A 21,529-nucleotide genomic window follows, 5' to 3' on the forward strand; every position below is an offset into this window, starting at 1 on the left:
TATAGGCAGGATAGAGACAGAGAGAAAGCTCAGCCAGGAAGGAAGTAAAAAGTCATTCAAAATTCATTTGTATTTATGACAAAGACAAGTTAATGAAAAGGCTGCAAACCCATACAAAAAACCAACAAAAAAGCTCACTTCAAAGGGTTTTTTTTTTTAGATGGACATTTTCCACTGTTAACGGTTGCACCTTTTTTATCCTTCCAGGTGCTGGAATTACAGATTTGCTGTATTTTAAGAAATAAAAGAAAGAGCTATTCAATGCAGACAATGCTGTGCTGCATAGCTCTTCTTGGAGGCTGGTTGGAGACATAGACATAGCTTTACAATATGACCGCAGTCCTAGTTCTCTTTTCTCTCAAGCTCCATCTGCCCTTAGATTTTGTTTTCCTTCTCCGTTGATGACCAGACACACTTTTGCTTTAACTATAGAACAAACCTAATACCATTGTTGACCATTATCTTCTCTAAAATTATCTGGATCCCAAGTACTTTTAGGCTGCATTTTTTCTGGAAGTCAGAGTTATTTGTTTAGCTATCATAAATTAAGCAGTTTTAGCTTTAAAGCAGGGGTCTCAAACTCACAGCCTGCAGGCCATCTATGGCCCAAGCATTTTTGCAAACCATCCCAAGAGTCCCAGCGGCCCCGGCTGTGTGTCTCCATACCCATCCCCCAAGCCCCTCACCTTCCTGCCACTGCCTGTTCTCCCCCACACCCACCATTGCGCCCCTTCCTCCAAGGGATGCAGGCTTGGGGATTACTGGGGAGGGGTCTGGCTCCCTACCTGCAGTGGTTCTGTGCGTATCCCGGAAGCAGAAGTATGTCCCTACTGCAGCTCCTATATGTAGGGACAGCCAGGGGCTGTATACCCTGCGCCTGGTGCTGGCTCTGCAGCTCCCATTGGGGAGAGGGAGCATCCTCTTGCACCCAAACTCCTCATCTCCAGTCCCACCCCAGAGCCTACACTCCAAGCTGGAGCCCTCACCGACCCCCCGCACCGCAACCCCATATCTCAGCCCAGAGCCCACACCCTTTCCCACACCCCAAAACCATGTTGCAGCTTGAAGCGCCTTCCCCTAATCTGAACCCCTCAGTTCCATCCCAGCCTGGAGCCTCCTCCTGCACTGCAAATCCCTCATCCCTGGCCCCACTCCAGAGCCCGCCCCTCCCACAGGCTCTCTGCTCACTCTCCTCACTGGAAGCATGGCTGCAGCTGGCTGGCAGCTCAGCGCCTGGAATCTGGTTGGCACCTGTACCCCCAGTGGGGAGCAAGGAGTTGAGAAGCCTGGTGAAGCTGGCACGTTCCCAGTGGGGAACCAAGAAGCCGGGTACAGCTGGCTTGTTCCTGGCGGAGAGCCAAGCAATTCGGGTGCGGCTGCCCTATTCCCAGCAGGGAGCCAAGGGGGAAAGAGGGGGATCAACCCAGCTGCCAGCAGGGAGCCAAGAAGCCAGGTATGGCTGCCCCAGCCCCAGTGGGGAAGGGGCTGCCAGGCTCCCGGCAGGGAGTGGGCTATCAGTGGGGAGGTGCACACAGTGCTGAGAGCCCTAGCTCTCAGCCCCCCACACTGCCCTCTTCTTAAGTCGGTGGAAGCGCTCCTGGAGAAGATGCATACCATCCACAGCAGAAGGGCAGTGTGAACATGAACCACTGCTGTAATAACTGTGGTGGCTGTAAACTGACCTAATACAGGTCAAGATAAGTTGATAGTGTAGACGTCCCCCCAAGAAACTGCAGCGCTGTTCTCTGGAGTAAGGCAGTGCTTGGTTATTTTCTGTCTGTCAGACCTAAGAGTTTAATGTACTAGCACTCTCTGGTAATCTCCCGCTCTTTGTAAAATAGCATGTTATCAGAAACTATGTGTAATAGTCACACTATCTTTGGAGGCTCTGATCTAGGGGAACAATCTACCACAGTACTCTTGGCTGCCAGAAGACAGATTTGTTAAACTGGATGAATCATCCATTTTAAAAAGGAAATGGTTAACTAACTGAACCTATACTTATTAAATCCATCCTGAAAAAATTAAACACTTGCAGTTAGTACAAAACCATATTTATAAAGAGCAAGGGCCTTTGTGAGTGTCTTCTGCTTAACACATTCAGCATTCATTTAGAAATTAATCGGATAGAAACTGAGCAACGCATGACTACATTTTCCCACAAGATGCAGTAAAAAAAGGAACATTATTAACATTTTTTAGACAAAAAGCATTTCCTCTGATTCCAGGACAGTATCATTTTACCTCACAGAGTAGTAAATCAATGATGTGGAAGACCATGCAGAGTGGGAATTTGGCAGTAAAGAGGGTGAGAAACCACTGGGATGCATACATATGAGCTTCCAGGTTCAGAACTGAGAAATGGCTATATAAATCAGGTAGCTGCTCCTAGAATAAGAAAACAAAAAAAGGGAAATGTCATCCTGCAATTCTCCAGCTTCAGAAACACTGCCAGCAAGATTACTGGAGGTTAGAGAAAAGAGCAAAGTAAAATCTTGACTCCATTAAAGCTCCTATGGGAGTTCCGCTACAAACTTCAGTGGGGACAGGATTTCACCTTCATTTTTGGTGGCTTCTTCTCTGTGTTATCCATCACAGATTCTAGCATGCTAGCTATTCAAAGCAAAAACAAACCAATAATCTGTCATGGGATTAGAGAGAGAAATTATATGATATTAATTATGGAACGGTAGAGTAGTTTTACCATGTATACCGTGTGTGAAACTAGCTATTAAAAACACATTAATGCTTTTATTATGATTGCTTTCGTCTGGGGAAAAAATTAAATTATGGATGTTGGAGCAGGAAATGTATATCTTCCTCAGGGATCATGAAAGATCAGCAAAAAAAAAAAAAAAAATATTAACAATTAGATAACAAGACAAGTTCCACATGCCAGGAATATAATATATACAACCACCAGGTATGTAGTAATGCCAATTCTAGATTATATACATTGGTCATTAAAGATACACTTACTCGATAAAGTCCATTGATGCTGTTTGGTATAAATATGAAAAATCCATATGGAGAACAAATTTTTTTTTTATGTAGCACCACATAACACTTTATCTGAAAAGCACCCAGCCATTGTATTTTAGTTTTTAAATCTCAGAAAGGGAAGTTTGCACAACAGCTGTATTTTTACTCTGGCTAACTGATTCCAACAGCAAGCTCCATTATTGTGACTGTACTACAGGTCAAATTTTAGTGGACTATTAATAATACTTAATTAGTCAAGTGACATCATATAAAACTTGCAATCGTTTATTCAGAGTTAAATTGCTTTTAATGCGAAAAATAAAATGTGAGAAAAACTAGATGCGTATCAAATCACAGTCAAATGACCCATGACCTGCAAAATGTCCTGTGTTGTGTTTATTTTTGATATTCATAGAACTGTCCCAGCTTGTAAAATATTTTAACTCATAATGCAAGTCAATCAAACTCAGACAATGGTACTATACTAAAATAATATGCTCTGAGAGAACTCAGAAGTTCTACTGTAATCACATTAATTTAAAAAAATAAAAAGAGAAGGGAAGAGAGAAACACAAATATGTTATTTGAATCTAAAAAGTTAACAAGAATAAGTATAAGAAAGCCAAAAGAAAATAGAGACAGATAGATCTGCAACAACTGGCTTCAGATTTTATACGTCCCTCATATCAGGGCTCTTAGGATCCAAGAATTCTGTTCAATATGCTTCTGAAAGGAGAGAGTTGTATGTTTCTAAAGCTATAGGACAGTGGTTCTTAACTTGTTTCAGTCCACGGACCAGCAGGCAAATCAAAAATTTTTCATGGACCACCTCCTTTTTAAGACATGATAAAAAAGAGCAGACAACAAACATTTTAGTTTGAAATTGATTTCTTACTAACAGATTTTTGGATTCTCTTCTCACTGACAAACTTTTCAGTGTTTGGAGCAGTACTTGATAATGCACAAAGAATATCGCTTTCCACTGCAAGCCAATTCCTCTGTTTGGACTTAACGTGCAACAAACACGAAAATCCAGTCTCGCATGTATAAGTTGATGCAAATGGCAAAAGAAATCTGACTCTGTGCGCTGACAGATTTGGGTAACTCCCGGTCACGCTGGCCCAAAATTTCTCTATGGTAGACTGCTGGTACACGTCTTGAGCCACAAAACCATTTTTCAGATCCAAGAATTCCTCCTGCAGGTGATGCTATGAATGACAAGTCGCATGCTTGTGAACACGGCATAAAACAGCCTAACAGCGGTGCCTGCTCACGCCGTGTGACTTTGGACAATGTTCCTGTGGACCGCCGAAAAAGTCACCATGGATCTCCAGTGGTCCATGGACCACAAGTTGAGAACCACAGCTATAGGAGAAGAGCTTTCCTCTTCCCAACACAACATTACCATGTAAGAAAGGACAAGAGTTCTTGATCCTCATCCTACCTGCATTAGTTTCTCCAGCTGGTAAAATTTGCAGTGAAGATCTTCAAAGTTATTTTTGTAGAGGTCTCGTAAGCCGTAGTTATACATGATCTTCACCAGCACACAAAAGGCCTGCTCCTCTGGCATCTGCAGGGGAAAATGCACAAAGACACTTCGAATGACGATGCAGAGATTTGAAATACCATAGCTGTAAAATTAAAATTCCCTTTGCTAAAGTACTATAGGAGATTCTGAAAAAAATCTAAATGTTTAAATTTCTTAAATTCAAAAATACTTTTAATTTGAAATTTCCTTAATTTTATTTTTAGAATATTAAAAAGATTGAAATAAAAAACAAGGATTTTGTTTCAAGTCAATTTACATGTTTTGTTTGATCTGAAACTATTTCCCCTTCCTTTTTATTTCATCACAGTTTTTGAAAAAATTTGTTTTGAGTCAATCTAAAATAAATGATAAAAAACCTGAACTGCCAGCACACCAGAAAAAAAATGAAGTTATTCAAACAGATCTGTTAGATTAAAAACAAACAATTTAGGGGAGTAATTTATTCTCCTTGAGGAAGACATTAGTTAGGCCCCATCTATACTCATTAGAAACAATATTAGCGTCTTTCTTCAGCACCTTGTTTAAATACAGTATTATAATCTCAATTCAAAGGCAATTCTCCAGAGTAATGCTAACCTAGCATCACACTTTTGGAGATAAGGGGAGTCAAATGAAAATTAATCATATTTAGAATTTGGAGCTTATTCATTTTTTGAACACTTGCATCTCTACAAATAGCTTATCTTATCCAAACCAAACTTTAAAAAAAATAAAGTATACTGTTGGGTAAGAAATGACACGTAAAATAAGTGATGGAATGTTTGATTTTGGAATATGTGGGGAGGAGGGAAAGTGATAATGTGGTTCTAGTTTCAACTGTGTCTATGAACAGACCATCATTTCTCTCCACTACTCTTATGGGGTATCAGCGACTTAGATTTTCTAGGTGTAATAGCTGCCTGTAACAATCTTTTTCTTGTAGATATCTTACTTAGTAACTTTTTTCCTTTTGGGCTGCGAGTGTGAGAAATAAATATTTAAGGGTCTTGTAAATAACCACACTCTAAATTAAAATAAATTCCGATAGTGATTAATGTGACATTATCAACAAAAGCATAACATGGCTTTTTTTTTTAAATACTCTTTCCAATATCCCATTTCTTCACGCCATAGATGTAGCAATAAATTTGTTTAGCAGCCTATAAATATCTCATATTTTTAAACTGTTATAATATCTTGGAAGTGAAAGATGACAATATAAATTAACAGTCAAGAATGCCAACTATATCTTTCACTGAATGGGTCAAATCCTTTATTTAGTTTTTGCTCATAAAATTCAAAACTGCTCAAGCAACTTGGGAGCACAAGACCTATTGAAAATCAATGGTACTTATGCTCCACTGAGATGAGAATCCCAGCCTCAGACAAGCTCCCAACACCATCAGTGAGAATTGGCCTGATGAAGACATTAAAAATGAAATGAAAATCCATTAAAAATGTCAGGATTTGGCACACAATGTAGATTATTCAAAAAGGTACCCTTTACCATCAAATAAAAATGGACTTCTGCAAAATACATAATAGCTTCTATGATAACAAAACCTAATTATTCCTGACATAATGGATTCTTAAGAACATAAGAATAGCTATACTGGGTGAATGGTCACGTAGCTAGACCAGTATCCTGTCTTTTGACAGTGGCTGGTGCCAGAACCTTCAGAGGGAATTAAAAGAACAGATCAAGGATCCATTCCCTGTCATCCCAGTCCAAGCTTCTGCTAGCCAGAGGCTTTTGGACACTCGGAACATGAGGTTGCATCCCAGGGTTTCTTGGCTAATGAGAACTGATGGACCTACCTTCAAAGGAATCTAATTCTTTTTTGACCCCATAGTCGTAAGTTTGGCCTTCACATCATATCCTGACAGAAAGTTCTGCAGCTTTACTACATGTTGCAGAAACACTTGTAATTCTTCATGGTTTGAAGAAATACTTCTTTTTCTTTGTTTTAGACTGAAAAATATCATTTTGCCTCTATATAAATCCATGGTATGCTCATATCTTGAATACTGCCTATTAATTTAATTGGATGATCTCAGTTTTGTATGGGGTGAAGGGATAAATAATACTTCCTTATTCACTTTCACCACACCCTTCACGATTTTTTGGACCACCACCACATGTCCCCTTAATTGTCTCTCTTCTAAGATGGACAGTCTTAAAAACATTGTAAGAGAACACTCCCTCCCTCCCCCCAAAAAAGTAAGACAATAAAAAGTATCCTCTAACAAACGGCAGTTCAATCCTAGTGAAGAAAATAGAAAGGAGCATACACTATGGCCTATGAAGTGCAGTGCAGTGAGCTGGGAAGTGGGCAGAGAGGAGCAGGCTTCCAGGTCGCTACCTCAGTGGTGAGTGTGGTGGCCCAATCACTGCTGTTGCCCTGAGGCAGGTCCCCCAGTTGTCCTGTGGCTGGTACTGTTTGGGGGAGAGGGCTCCAAGCAAGGGGTGCAACAGGCAGATAGGGGCAGAGCAGAATCAATGTGGGGGTGGGGCTTGTAGTGGGGTGGTTGCCCTAAGTCCCACATCTAGAGTTCTTAGGCGTGAGTTGCTCAAAGCCTACTGTCACCTTAGGAATGGCCCTGGGTAAAGTATCAACATGGTTTTTGTAAAAGGAAATTATGTCTGACCAATCTACTAAACTTTTTGAGGGTAACAAGCATGTGGACAAGGGCGATTCAGTGGATATAATGTATTTAGAGTTTCAGAAAACCTGTAACAAGGTACTCACCAAGTGCTCTTAAGCAAAGTAACCTCTTAATCCATGGGATAAAGAGGGAAGGTTCAATAATGGATTGGTAATTGGTTAAAAGACAGGAAACAAAAGGTAGGAGGAATAAATGGTTAGTTTTCAGAATGGAGAGAGGTAAATAGTGGTGTCCCCCAAGAGATCTGTATTGGGACCCAATCCTATAGATCAGAAAAAATTGTTCATGCCCTCTGAAACAATGAGGTGGTAAAATTTGCTGATGATACAAAACTACTCAAGATAGTCACATCCAAAGCAGACTGCAAAGAGCTACAAAAAGATCTTACAAAACTGGGTGAGTAGGCAAGAAAGGGAAGAAAAAATTCAATATTGATAAATGCAAAGTAATGCATTTTTGCATTTTGTAAATTTGCAGAGGATACAAAATTATTCAAAATCATTAAGTCCAAAGTTGATTGTAAAGAGTTACAAAAAAAAATCTTACTTTACTTGGTAGATAAATTCCATGTTGATAAATGCAAAGTAATGCACATTGGAAAACATAATCCTAACTATACATATAAAGTGATTGTGCCTATATTAGCTATTACCACCCGACAAAAATCTTGGAGTCATTATTGATAGATCTCTGAAAATACCCACTCAATATGCAGCAACAGTCAAAAAAGCAAACAGAATGTTATGAATCATTGAGAAAGAAATAGATAATAAGACAGAGAATATCAAAATATCGTATTGCCTCTATATAAATCCATGGTATGCTCACATCTTGAATACTGCATGCAGTTATGATTGCTCCATCTCAAAAAAGATATATTAGAATTGGAAAAGGTGCAGAAAAGGGCAACAAAAATGATTAAGTGTATGGAACAGCTTCCATAAGAGAAGCAATTAATAAGACTGGGACTTTACAGCTTGGAAAAGAGATGACTAAGGATGGATAGGATAGATGTCTATAAAATCATGACTGGTGTAGAGAAAGTCAATAAGGAAGCATTATGTACTCCTTCTCATAAGGCCAGAACTAGGAATCACCAAATGAAATTAATAGGCAGCAGGATTAAAACAAACAAAAGAACATTTTTTTTCTCACAATGCACAATTTTTGCCAGAGGATGTTGTGAAGGCCAAGACTATAACAGGGTTCGAAAAAGAATTAGATACATTCATGGAGGATAGGTCCATCAATAGTGATTAGCCAGGATAGGCAGGGATGGTGTCTCTAGCCTCTGTTTCCCAGCACCTGGGAATGGGATGGATTACTTGATGATTACCTGTTCTGTTCATGCCCTCTGAAGCATCTGGTATTGGCTACTGTGTCGGAAGACAGAATTCTGAGCTAGATGGATCTTTGCTCTGATCCAGTATGCACAGTTTTATGTTCCATGCCCCTAATCACTTTTATTTTTCCTTCTCTGCACCTTTTCCAATTCTAATGTATCTTTTTTGACATGGGGTGGCCTAAACTGCACAAAGTATTCAAGGGATGGATATACCATGGATATATATTGTGGTATTATGAAATTTTATTTTTGTCAATCCATTTCTTAATTAATATTCTTTTACCTTTTGCACTGCCACTGCACATTGAGCAGATGTTAACAGAGAGATATCCAAGATCTTTCTTGAGTAGTAACAGCTAGCTAGACCCCCTCATTTTTATTGGAGGTCTAGTTGGGATGTTTGGCAATAAGCATCACTGTACATTAATCAACAATGAATTTCAATTATTTAGTGGCAAAGACACATGGTTTAGTGAGATCCTGTGGCATGTCCAGATAACCTTTGTAACTCTTCATTGCCAGCTTTGGACTTAATGAGCTTAAGTAATTTAGTATTATCTACAAACTTTGCTACCTAATTTTTCATCCCTCTTTCCAGATCATTTATGAATATGTTGAACAGTATGGGTCCGAGATTCCTAGGGGATCCCTGCTATTTATATTTTATTTATTTACATATATTGCTTTCCATTATAAAAACTGGCCATTTATTCCTAGCCAATGTTTCCTATTTTTGTACCAGTCACTGAGCCAAGAGAGGATCTTTCCTCTTATCCCATGACAGTTTATCTTGCTTCAGAGGCTTTGGAGAGGAATATTGTGAAAGTTCAAGTATGCTACTATATCAACATCCCCCTTGTCCTCATGCTTGTTGACACTGTCAAAGAATTCCAATGGATTGATGAGGCATGATTTCCCTTTACGAAAGTTGTGTTGACTCTTCCCCAATATATCATGTTCATCTATGTGTTTGAAAACTAGGTTCTTTACTATAGTTTCAACCAATTTGCCTGGCACTATATTTAAGCTTGCTGGTCTGTAATTGCTGGGATTGCCTTTGCAGCCTTTTTTAAAAAGTGGATTTACATTAGCATTCCCCAGTCATCTGGTACTGTAGCTGATTTAAGCAATAGGTTACCTACCAGGGGTGGATATACGGCAGGGCGAGCAGGGCGGCTGCCCCGGGCCCTGCGCTTCAAGAAGCCCCGCGCATGCGCCGTGTCAAAAAGGGGGCCCCGCGAAATTGTGCTGTCCTGTGCCCCACAAAATCCTCATCTGCCGCTGTTACCTACCATGGTTAGTAGCTCTGCAATTTCATATTTTAGTTGTTCCTTGAGTAGAACCACACATATGTAAAGGTATAAGGTACATGTATTCTCTCCAGGCAAAAAGGATTCCCCAGGGAAGGAAAAATGAACAGAAATCTAGCACTGGTGAATGTTTGACTTACCCCAAGTTATAGAACTAAAATTTTTAAAACTGCTTAATTTTCACCATGTCAGAACCTTCATTTTATAATTTACTTACATGTAGCAGCAACACTGCAGCAAGGAAGGACTGTCCCTGACAATAGCCAATTTCTTCATCATAGACTGAGTATGCCTAGAAAAAAATAAAGTTTTACTTTATTAAATATTTAAAATTCATGCAGTTCTTGTCTCATAATACAGTATTCAGATCATGGCATATTCTGGATCTGGAAGCACTAAAGTGCATGGAATTGTAACCACTTTGGTGAAAGCTTAATGTGCATCAAATAAAACATGTATACTTTACAGTATTCTTTGTCCTCTATCAACACTGTCTATTTGCAAAGGTACTGCTTTCACTGCATGAGAATGTTGGGTCTTGTTCTACTCCCACTTAAACGAGTGTGAATCAGTAGTAATTCCACTGAAATAGAGTTAAATCAGTGTAAAACTGATGTGAGGAGAATTAGAACAGTTACCTTTAAAAAAAGCCAAAGGTACATGGGGACCTGAGAATGTTTAGAAGAAAACCACCAAGAGTAAGTTTAAACTTAAATTTTCACCATAAGACAGTTTTCCCTGCCTCATTAATTTTCAGAAAAGAAATAATAATACTCAGCTGGCTCTTAACAAGGTTGTAATTCCATGGAGTATTTCTAGTGACATTATAGGAATGAGGCTTAAAACAATGTTTTCCAAACATTTGAAAGCTTCCTTTCAAGGAAATGTAACTAACTGCACCTCCTTCCAAGCCATCCTGGCATTGTTAAAAGTCTATTAATATTTTAGAATTTTAATTAAATGGATTTAAAAAACAATTTGATATAAGTCCTTATATTTTTATTTTGTAGATCTTAATAATACCACCTACCTCCCCTCCTTTCCCACGTTTTAAAAAGTAGTAAAACAGTTAACATAGGGGAAAAAACTATCACTGACATCTGAATTAGGACCCCCTGAAATTAATGGTTCCATTCAGGCCTCAAAGCTTTTATTTCAAGCTCTCTGAAAGCTCAGGAAGACATTACATCAGTTGCATTTTAGCGCATGTTTAAGTACTTTCCTCTCAACCATAACAGCTAGAGACTACTTTAAAAAAAGCTGAAACTGCAGAAAAAATCCTTCATCTTATCCTCCCCTGGTGTAAAGTTCCTGAGAGATCATATGCCAATCATGAGATTAGCACTGCATCTGTGGAGCTCTAACTTCCGCTGGAGATAGGCATTCCTGAATCAGAGAACAGCAAACAGCCCTCATACTCACTGTGAAGAAATCAAGCTCTTCAGCCATAGATTCTACAGATATGTTATGAGCAATCGGGTACCATGAGAAACCTCATGATGTAATTCATAGAATCAAAGAGCTGGAAGTCCAGCCCCCCACCCAAGGCAGAACCAATGCCAACTAAATCAACCCATCCAGGGCTTTGTCAAGCTGAGACTTAAAAACTTCTAGGGATGGAGAGTCCACCACCTCCCTAGATAACCCATCCCAGTGCTTCACCACCCTCCTAGTGAAATAGTTTTTCCAACCTAGACCTTCCCCACTGTAACTTGAGACAATTGTTCCTTGTTTTGCCATCCATCACTACTGAGAACAGCCTCTCTCCATCCTCTTTGGAACCTCCCTTCAGGAAGCTGAAGGCTGCTATCAAATCCCCCCTCACTCTTCTCTTCTGCAGGCTAAATAAACCCAAATCCCTCATTCTCTCCTCATAGGTCATGCACTCCAGCCCCCGAACCATTTTGGTCGCCCTCCGTTGGACCCTCTCCAATGTGTCCACATCCTTTCTATACTGGGGGCCCCAGAACTGGATACAATTCACATGGAAGTTTCATGTTGCCTGTATTCCTGACGGTACACTTAATGAGATGCAACATAGTTTTATAATAGCACTATTCATCCCGTGATCCATATGTCTGACTAATGTACCAAATGTTGCTTTGATTTTGTTGTTGCATCTCCCAAACACGTAAAATAAGTACTGTATTTGTAATTCTAAAACAAATCCACACATATACTCATTAAATCCTCAATGTAAGTGATGCACTACTTCTGTACACAAACGATCTTCTACACAGGCAAAGTGCAGGATAAACAAAAGGTTAATAAAAAAGAATTTTTCACCATCTATGTCTGATTCTCTGATAACTTTTTGCACTTTGCCTCTTCTGAAAGTGTTTTTAGGGCGATTTTTTCCTCTTTGGAAGATAGTACATTTTGAACACCCAGAAACATGATATTACTTCACAAAATAAAACAGACATAGCTGAGTTCCAAATAATACATTTTATTTTAATATGAAACAAATAGCAAGAGCCATCAACACAGGCTATGTATGTCTCAGCTGCCACAAATGTGAATCACAAAACCATCTCCATGCCCTACCAAATATCTGATCCTGCGAGATAGTAGTTTGAATTGGGAACTTGTGTAAGTGTTTTGTTTCTTAGGCCTAGTTTAAGCTAACCCCTGCGACTGATCTAATCCACATGACTTCAGCTATGCAAACAGCATAGCTAAAGTAGATGTACTTACCACTGCATCTTGTGTGAGATAAGGTCTTCGGGGGCTGCTCTCCCATCAACACTGGCTACTCCTCTCATCCTCGTGGAACTGGCTACTCCTCTCATCCTCGCCAGTGTCAACGAGAGAGAGTTCTAGATTGATTTATCGCATCTAATCAGACACAATAAATCAATCGCTGCAGGGTTGATCCTCAGTGTAGTGGAGACGAGGCCTAAGTCTCAGATGAGACAATGCTGCAAATTTTACTAGCTGGGGATACACTGGATAGTGTGCAAATAGGATAGTGTAGTCAGCTTTTTGAAAGGTGTGGTAACACATGAAAGGCAGAAATACAGAGGTAGTCATATCTTCGATCAGATGTGACCTTTTAGGCAACCTTTCCCTTGCCTTTGTACAGATGTTCACAATGTTGGGAGAATTACTAACATAACTCACAATGTTTCTGATCATAGAAATCAAATTCAGTATTGTGTTTTTCTGGAGCCCTTCTGAACTAGGGATGTGAATGGTTAACCGGTTTCCTGGTTACAGTTAACTGACACGGGCAGGGAGTGCTCCCGCCTGGCTACAGCAGTTCCTGTCCACAGTGAGCCCAGTCCAGCACAGTGGGGAGTGGGGAGCTCCATCCCAGCTGGAGTAGCCCCGCCTGCCCCTATTTAAACAGTTAATTAGTTAAACAATGTTTAACCAGTTAACTGATGAAACAGGAGTTTACATCCCTATTCCGAACTTCCATGGTATTTGTGAAGCTGCCATCATCAAGTGAGTCAGTGGCAATGAATCCTTTCCTCAGTATCTGGGAAGAAAGCCACTTTCACTTCTGTTTCAAATTCCTTTAGCATATTTTTAGAGCAAGACCGCACACATAAAACTTTCATGTGTTGCATATTCATTGGGGTCTTGTTGCAGTGCTTCCAGTAATGCTGGAGGACGCTCTAAGAGCATTAAAATACATATAAGATTTTTTTAGTGCTGGTCCATATTTCACTCATGAAATGCATGGCCACCTCCTATACTAGAGTGAGAGTAACAGATTTCTAACAAAGCATTTTTCCTGCAAAATATTTGTTGGATTAACTGTCTCCATTTTGGCACTGAGGCTGGTAATAACTGCACAATCTGAGGCAGACTCTGAGTGTTAACAACGTATACAGCAGCAAATAAAGGTGCTGTGTTGGTAACAAAGGGGGAACTAATACAGTATTCCTCATTTCAGAAATTTCATCACTACTGCCCACAATGTAATGTGTCACATTCACTAGTATGTTTCTCACGGTCATAGCCCTAGGCTGGGTGACAGATTCTTAAAATATCAATGTGGTCTGAAAAACAACCATGCTTACTCTTACTCATCTGAAGCAACCAGCTACAAAGCAAAGAAATAATTGCCTTTAAATATCATGTATAAAATCTTCCAAATCAGGGCTCTCCAGTTTCATTTATGTATTGTGGCATATGAAATCACAACCATCTGGGTCTATCTCACAATATCTCAGTGGATGGGTTATTGGCCGCTCTCAAAAGCTGAGAGAAACTTGTCCTAGTTGACAGTTAACTTCTTTGGCCAACAACCCTAAAATAATTATTAATGATTTCTGCCAGGCAAGGCTATAACAGACATAAATGGGAGTTGCAAAGTAAACAGAGTCTCTAAGCTATCTCTTTTTTTGCTTTAATTGCCAGGTGCTAAAGCAGAAGTAGCTCCGAAGTCCTCTGTAGAGTCTGAGTAACAATTCTAGAAAGTGTCTGTAAACAGTGTTCATTAAATGTATTTCTTAAGAGGAGCCCACAAGTGTCCTGACTAGGGAATCTCATGTATTCATATTTCCTACTGCATTTATAGCCTCCCTGTCTGGAAACTAGTTGTGATCCACAGATAATATCATTTTATCTTACTAAACTTTTGGTTGTATTAAACATGGAGTAACCAGAACACAGACAACAACTCAGATCTATTCTTTTTATCATCTGCTCAAATATAATGAGATTAATATCCTCAATTAGCTAAGGAAACAGATTCACATAAACAGCTTAATACTAAAACTGAAACCTGATTACTAATTTAGACAAATTTAGCTAGAGGTTACTAGGTAGGAGAACTCCATGGTGCCTAAGTGGCTTGATCTATCATTCTTGTAAATAGATGTAGATTTTGTTAAGTATTTAATTAAAATCAGTCTCCTGGTCTACTAACCCCAAGCACTGAATCAATATAAAATGTTTTTAATTAAGAGTTAAAATGGAATGGATGCTGGACATGTCCTAACCAATGCCAGGACTGGTTTAAAAAATAGTGTTAATTAAGAAAAAGCAATAAAGGAATATTTTTTTCATCTGAGTTCCCATACCTCTATCAATTTGTGGGCCTTCATTCCTTATTTATTTAGTCCTTTCAAAAATTGCTTCATATCTTCCTTTTAAAGGGCAGTGCTCTTCAGTAGCAAACACCCAAAGAAATAGCCAATAATTTATTTCCAACATTCACTAATTTTTTCACACTTTGAAGAAAAAACATTGCTATTATTGTTTTACGTTTTAAAAAAATTATCTAAACAGTAACACAAAATTAATAACAAATGACAGACATTACACAGAATTCTATCTGTGGTGGGCAATTAGTTACATAACAGATAATTGGTTTGAAAATAGCAACAGCTAACTAGCTCAAAGAGATTTTAAAACAAGTATGTTCTACATCAATTAATTATAGATAGAAAGTCCCGGGACATTCTATAGTAAGTATTCTTGAGGTACATGCTCCTTTTTCATCATAAAAATTTCATTTCATGGTAGAGAACTTGTAGATAGAAACATAGAAACTGTGATAACAGATCAGACTAATGTTTCCTCTATTTCAGTATCCTACCAGATGCTGCAGAGGAAGGTGCAAAAAACCACAAATGGGTAATTATGGAGTAACATGCCTATTGAGGGAGTTTCTGCCTAACCTCAGGAAATTAGAGGTTGGATTATGCTCTGAAGCATAAGGATTTACATCCCTTGTAATATTTCAAATCTTATCTTATGTAACTGCTTAATGTTCTTATTCACATTAATATTGAGCCCTTTTAAAATATTTTAATATACACCCTTGAAACCCACTGCCACAAGATATCAAGACCACAAGTTCACAGCACATATAAATAGCATGGAAAAGATTAAAAACATTTGAAGCACCTGCCTAGCGATTAATCAAAGAAAAGACAGGCAGTCATATTAAAGCAGGATTTGGAGAATTACCCTAGCCTTCTTGTCAGGGTGAGACTTGTGCTGCTAGGTCCCAAGGCCACAATCAAGAGGGCTAGAGATTTTTTTTAAAATATTTGATTCTGAAGAAATCAACTGCATCCACCCAGGAAAGTTTCATACTCACGCAAGGTGAGTGGATTTTTCAAGCCTTGTGTTTGGTATATTTCATAGAATCATAGAATAATAGGACTGGAAGGGACCTCGAGAGGTCATCGAGTCCAGCCCCCTGCCCTCAAGGCAGGACCAAGCTCCGTCTACACCATCCCTGACAGATGTCTATCTAACCTGTTCTTAAATATCTCCAGAGAGGGAGATTCCACCACCTCCCTTGGCAATTTATTCCAATATTTGACCACCCTGACAGTTAAGAATTTTTTCCTAATGTCCAATCTAAACCTCCCCTGCTGCATTTTAAGCCCATTACTCCTTGTCCTGTCCTCAGAAACCAAGAGGAACAAATTTTCTCCTTCCTCCTTGTGACACCCTTTTAGATATTTGAAAACCGCTATCATGTCCCCCCTTAATCTTCTTTTTTCCAAACTAAACAAGCCCAGTTTATGAAGCCTGGCTTCATAGGTCATGTTCTCTAAACCTTTAATCATTCTTGTTGCTCTTCTCTGTACCCTTTCCAATTTCTCCACATCTTTCTTGAAATGTGGCGCCCAGAACTGGACACAGTACTCCAGCTGAGGCCTAACTAGTGCAGAGTAGAGCGGCAGAATGACTTCACGAGTTTTGCTTACAACACACCTGTTGATACAACCTAGAATCATATTTGCTTTTTTTGCAACAGCATCACACTGTTGACTCATATTCAACTTGTGGTCCACTATGACCCCTAGATCCCTTTCCGCCATGCTCCTTCCTAGACAGTCGCTTCCCATCTTGTATGTATGGAACTGATTGTTCCTTCCTAAGTGGAGCACTTTGCATTTCTCTTTATTAAACCTCATCCTGTTTACTTCTGACCATTTCTCTAACTTGCTAAGGTCATTTTGAATTATGTCCCTATCCTCCAAAGAAGTTGCAACCCCACCCAGTTTGATATCACCTGCAAACTTAATAAGTGTACTCTCTATCCCAGTATCTACATCATTGATGAAGATATTGAACAGTACGGGTCCCAAAACAGACCCTTGCGGAACTCCACTTGTTATCCCTTTCCAGCAGGATTTAGCACCATTAACAACTACTCTCTGACTATGGTTATCCAGCCAATTATGCACCCACCTTATCGTGGCCCTATTTAAGTTATATTTGCCTAGTTTATCAATAAGAATATCATGCGAGGCCGTATCAAATGCCTTACTAAAGTCTAGGTATATGACATCTAGGTATATGACATCCACCGCTTCTCCCTTATCCACAAGGCTCGTTATCCTATCAAAGAAAGCTATCAGATTAGTTTGGCATGACTTGTTCTTCACAAACCCATGCTAGCTATTCCCTATCACTTTATTACCTTCCAAGTGTTTGCATATGATTTCCTTAATTACCTGCTCCATTATCTTCCCTGGGACAGACGTTAAACTGACCGGTCTGTAGTTTCCTGGGTTGTTCTTATTCCCCTTTTTATAGATGGGCACAATATTTGCCCTTTTCCAGTCTTCTGGAATCTCCCCTGTCTGCCATGATTTTTCAAAAATCATAGCTAAAGGCTCATTTCAACATACAAAGTTTGGTTTTGTTCTTTTTTTTTCAGTAATCTGTAACATTTTTCATTGCAAAGCATCACTAAAAGCTTTACTTCATCAATTTACCCTCAACAATAAGGGTGCTACCTATAGGGACTATCACAATGTTAAATATCTAACAAGACCATCCACAGTAGTTTTCAAGGCAACCTCATTTAGGAGCACCTAGGTTATTTTTTCAGACAAAGTCATGCTCTCAATGAAGTCAATGGGAATTTTACCATTTGTTTGACTAGAAACAGGACATGTCCCTGAATGACCTGGGACAATTTAGCTAACCTTTATGCTAGTATTCTTCTTGGACTGCTACTCAGAAATCTATGCTTACTGTCCTAAGTGAAGAGAGATTCCTATACTTTCCCTTCCCCCCACAATGACACAGGATTTTTCAAATTAAAACACCAGACTTCTGACCAGACTGCCAGTAGAGACTTACATCTTATCTTGTTCAACTAATGAATAACAAACAGAAACTGAGCCACATCTACACGATCAATAGCTTCTTTATAACAGCTATCTGTCTTCGGCAACTTGTAAGGGATTTTCAAGTTATCATAACATCAATCGCACCTGCTGGGATCAACACAACCTCCTAAAATAGCACTAGTGACACAGAGTACTCTAGTGACCCAAACAGAAGAATGCAGAAATCTAGGGTCAACAGAAATGGTCTTTTTAAAAAAACAGTCATTGAAAATTGATTGCGATCTTAACCATTAGTATAATTAACTAGATTTTAAAATTAGAAATATATACATTTCAAAGGTGAATAGAAATACTTCTGGCCTGAACTGCAACTCTCAGATTTCTGTGATTCTGCTGCTATTAGTGAATGATGCCACTAACGCCTGGGCAGTCAATAATGGATTTAAAGTAGCTATTCTTTTACACAGTAATTTCAGGAACCAACTACCTCTGGAACTGGCCTTCATATGCAAATTTCACTATCTTTTAGAGATAGAACAAAGACATGAACTGGATGGGCCGCTAATTTAAAACCCAAATGACATCAAAAGCTAAGTATGGGACACTTACGGCCCACGCTATTAGCCTCATTTAGCATAGGCACTATAATTGACTGGGTTTTTTTTTTCTACCCCTCTCCCTTCTTTTTCTGCTTTAAATTTGAGGGTTGTCTCCCTTCTGCGCCTATCATCTGAAGAAGTAGGTTCTGCCCACAAAAGCCCACGATACTATCTATATATTTTGTTAGTCTCTAAGGGTATGTCTACACTACAGCGTTATTTCTTAATAGCTTACTTTGAAATAATGCGTCTATGCACAAAATCCATTTAGAAATTGCTTTTTGCTATTTTGAAATAGCGCGTCCACACTGAGTGGACACTGAATCACATTTAAGGCTGGCTGGAACCAGGTACAGCAGAGCATCAGGTCAGGAGTTAGCCTGGTCCGCTGGGGGGGGGGGGGCACTAGCTGCGCCCCCCCCCCCCCGCCACAGCAGACCAGGGAGACGCGGGCGGCAGACCGAGACCCACCGCAGTCCCACCGCCCGGGTCCTCCGCGGCTTTGCTCCGCGTCTCCCTGGTCTGCTGGTCTCCAGCAGACCAGCAAGACGCGGAGCAAAGCCGCGGAGCACGCGGGCAGCGGGACAGCCACGACGCGTCTGGGCTGTCCCGCTGCCAGCGTGCTCCACGGCTTTGCTCAGCGTCTCCCTGGTCTGCTTCCCCCCCCAGCAGACCAGGGAGACAAGGAGCAGCTTTTCTCGCCCCGGAGGACGCGAGCGGCGGGCCTGCGCCGCATCTGGGTGTCCCGCCGCTCCCGTCCTCTGGGGCAAGAAAAACCCCGTTCGTAACTGCGGATCCGACATAAGTCGGATCTGCGTAACTCGGGGACTGCCTGTACTTATTTTTGTGGCAATACCACATTTCTAAGGATGGTCTGAGAGATATGCCAACAATGTGTGTTGAAGGAATTAAGCCTTTATATTACCAGAGTTTTAGTCTAATAGAATTGCCTTTAGAGTATACTTGTGCTAACAGATATGCGCTGTACTTCAATGACTCTATCCTTCCAGGAGCTGATTTTGAATTAAGTTTCTTTTTTAATGTGCAGCGGAGGGTCTTATATAAGAATCTGAGCTCTTTGTCATTTCTTTATGCACAGGCAGAACTAAAGCTGTGTCAAAGTGGGAGCTGTAGGGTTTTCACCTTTCTTAGCTCCGAACTGCCTTTTCTGACTCTCATATAATCCACCTCTCTTCTTCCTTTTGCTCTGCCCACAGCAAGAATCTGGCTGTTGCTCTTATAATTGGGTTGCAAGAGAAAGCATATTGCACAGAACAAACCGACACTGCTCTGTCCCCCATGGCTAGGGTATTCAAGCAGACTGTGCATGCTGTAACACAGTCTGCTGGAGTCTTAGAGTATCACCTCTGGGGTACTGTGACTCCCAAGACTGCACCTGAGCTTGAATCCGGAGCTCTCATTTAACAACATATAGAGCTAAGAGGCCAGAAGATTATTCACTTCCTGTTTGGTCTCTTAATAATTTTTGTTGCACCATTATTTCCAGCTCAGCCTCCACATCAGTTGAACAGCTACTTGTATGTCTATGCTGCAAAGTAACAATATTATTCCACTATTTTATCTAAAGCTGGGACATCTTAGCTGTATCATATATACTCCCTCCCATCCCACTGTGTTTACATAGAGTTATGATTACTGAATTATTTACTCCATTTATGAAGTAGCCACTGCAAGGCATTTCAGTTTCACACAATAAGCCTCATGCAGAGCTATAGCGACAATTGGAGAGCTGGAGAATGAAGAAAATTTACCATCTCTTTAGGCAGGCCTCTTAGCACAATAAATCATTTATTTTCTTTCCAGTACTGTGTAGCTTCACAAACCTGACCATCTGATGCAATCTCAGCAGAAAATTCATATGTGAGACCAGCATTACTCCTTCCTAGCTGATGCACAGAGGGAGGGCCTTATTAATACATACATTGAAGAGGAGAATGTTACAAAATTGCTTTTCAACCCTATAAGTAAAAAACTCTAAAATTACATTGAAAAAAGTCTTTAAATAGATACTGTTTATGCTTTAAGCTCCTCCAGGTACTGGCATAACAGGTTGTAATAGGAGTCGGGCCTGCCCACTGACTAGCAACAGAGAGGCAGATGAAGATAACTTTTCATATTGTAACATATGGGGAACTCTGGGGGGCAGGAAAGACAAGTAACAATGTTTCATACTGAAGCAAAATACAGGACTATGTAGCACTTTAAAGACTAACAAGATGGTTTATTAGATGATGAGCTTTCGTGGGCCAGACCCACTTCCTCAGATCAAGTAGTGGAAGAAAATAGTCACAACCATATATACCAAAGGATACAATTTAAAAAAATGAACACATATGAAAAGGACAAATCACATTTCAGAACAGGAGGGAGATGCGGGGGGGGGGGGGGAAGGAAGTTAAGTGTCTGTGAATTAATTATATTAGAGGTGGGGAGAGTTAGATGTCTGTGAGCTAATGGTATTAGAGGTGATAATTGGGGAAGCTATCTTTGTAATGGGTAAGAGAGCTAGAGTCTTTGTTCATTCCTTTCCGGAGAGTGTCGAATTTTAACATGAATGACAGTTCAGAGGATTCCCTTTCAAGTGCAGATGTAAAAGGTCTTTGTAGCAGAATGCAGGTGGTTAAGTCATTGAGAGAGTGTCCTTTCTGGTTGAAATGGCAAGAAACTGTTTTTTCTTTGTGATCTTGTCTGATATCTGTTTTGTGGGCATTAATCCTTTGGCGAAGTGTCTGAGATGTTTGTCCAATGTACATAGCAGATGGACACTTTTGGCACGATAGCATAAATTATATTTCTGGATGCGCAGGAATATGTGTTCTTGATCTTATAACTCACTTGGGGTTAGGTCCAATAATGGTATCAGCAGAATGAATATGTGGACAAAGCTGGCAACGGGGTTTGTTGCAAGGGAAGGTACCAGGGTTGGTATTAGTGTGGTATGTCCTGTGGCGGTTGGTAAGAATCATCTTGAGGTTAGGTGGTTGTCAATAGGAGACTATGGGTCTGTCTCCCAGAGCCTC

At 40.0% G+C, this 21,529-nt stretch overlaps 1 protein-coding gene across 6 annotated transcripts in view; it reads right to left on the reverse strand.

Annotated features, from left to right (window-relative positions):
- Positions 1-21,529, reverse strand: part of RABGAP1L (RAB GTPase activating protein 1 like) — a 422,358-nt gene that overhangs the window by 143,424 nt on the left and 257,405 nt on the right. For all 6 annotated transcript variants that reach the window (XM_089780609.1, XM_075936918.2, XM_089780610.1 and 3 more), the window contains exons 15-17: positions 10,050-10,124; positions 4,427-4,552; positions 2,245-2,388 (exon numbers count right to left, since the gene is read on the reverse strand). In XM_089780609.1, the coding sequence (XP_089636735.1) occupies positions 2,245-2,388; positions 4,427-4,552; positions 10,050-10,124 (345 nt within the window). The remainder of the gene's footprint in view (positions 1-2,244; positions 2,389-4,426; positions 4,553-10,049; positions 10,125-21,529) is intronic.

Source organism: Pelodiscus sinensis, chromosome 9, assembly GCF_052426305.1.
Source record: "Pelodiscus sinensis isolate ZL-2025 chromosome 9, ASM5242630v1, whole genome shotgun sequence".
NCBI classification, from domain to species: Eukaryota; Metazoa; Chordata; order Testudines; family Trionychidae; genus Pelodiscus; species Pelodiscus sinensis.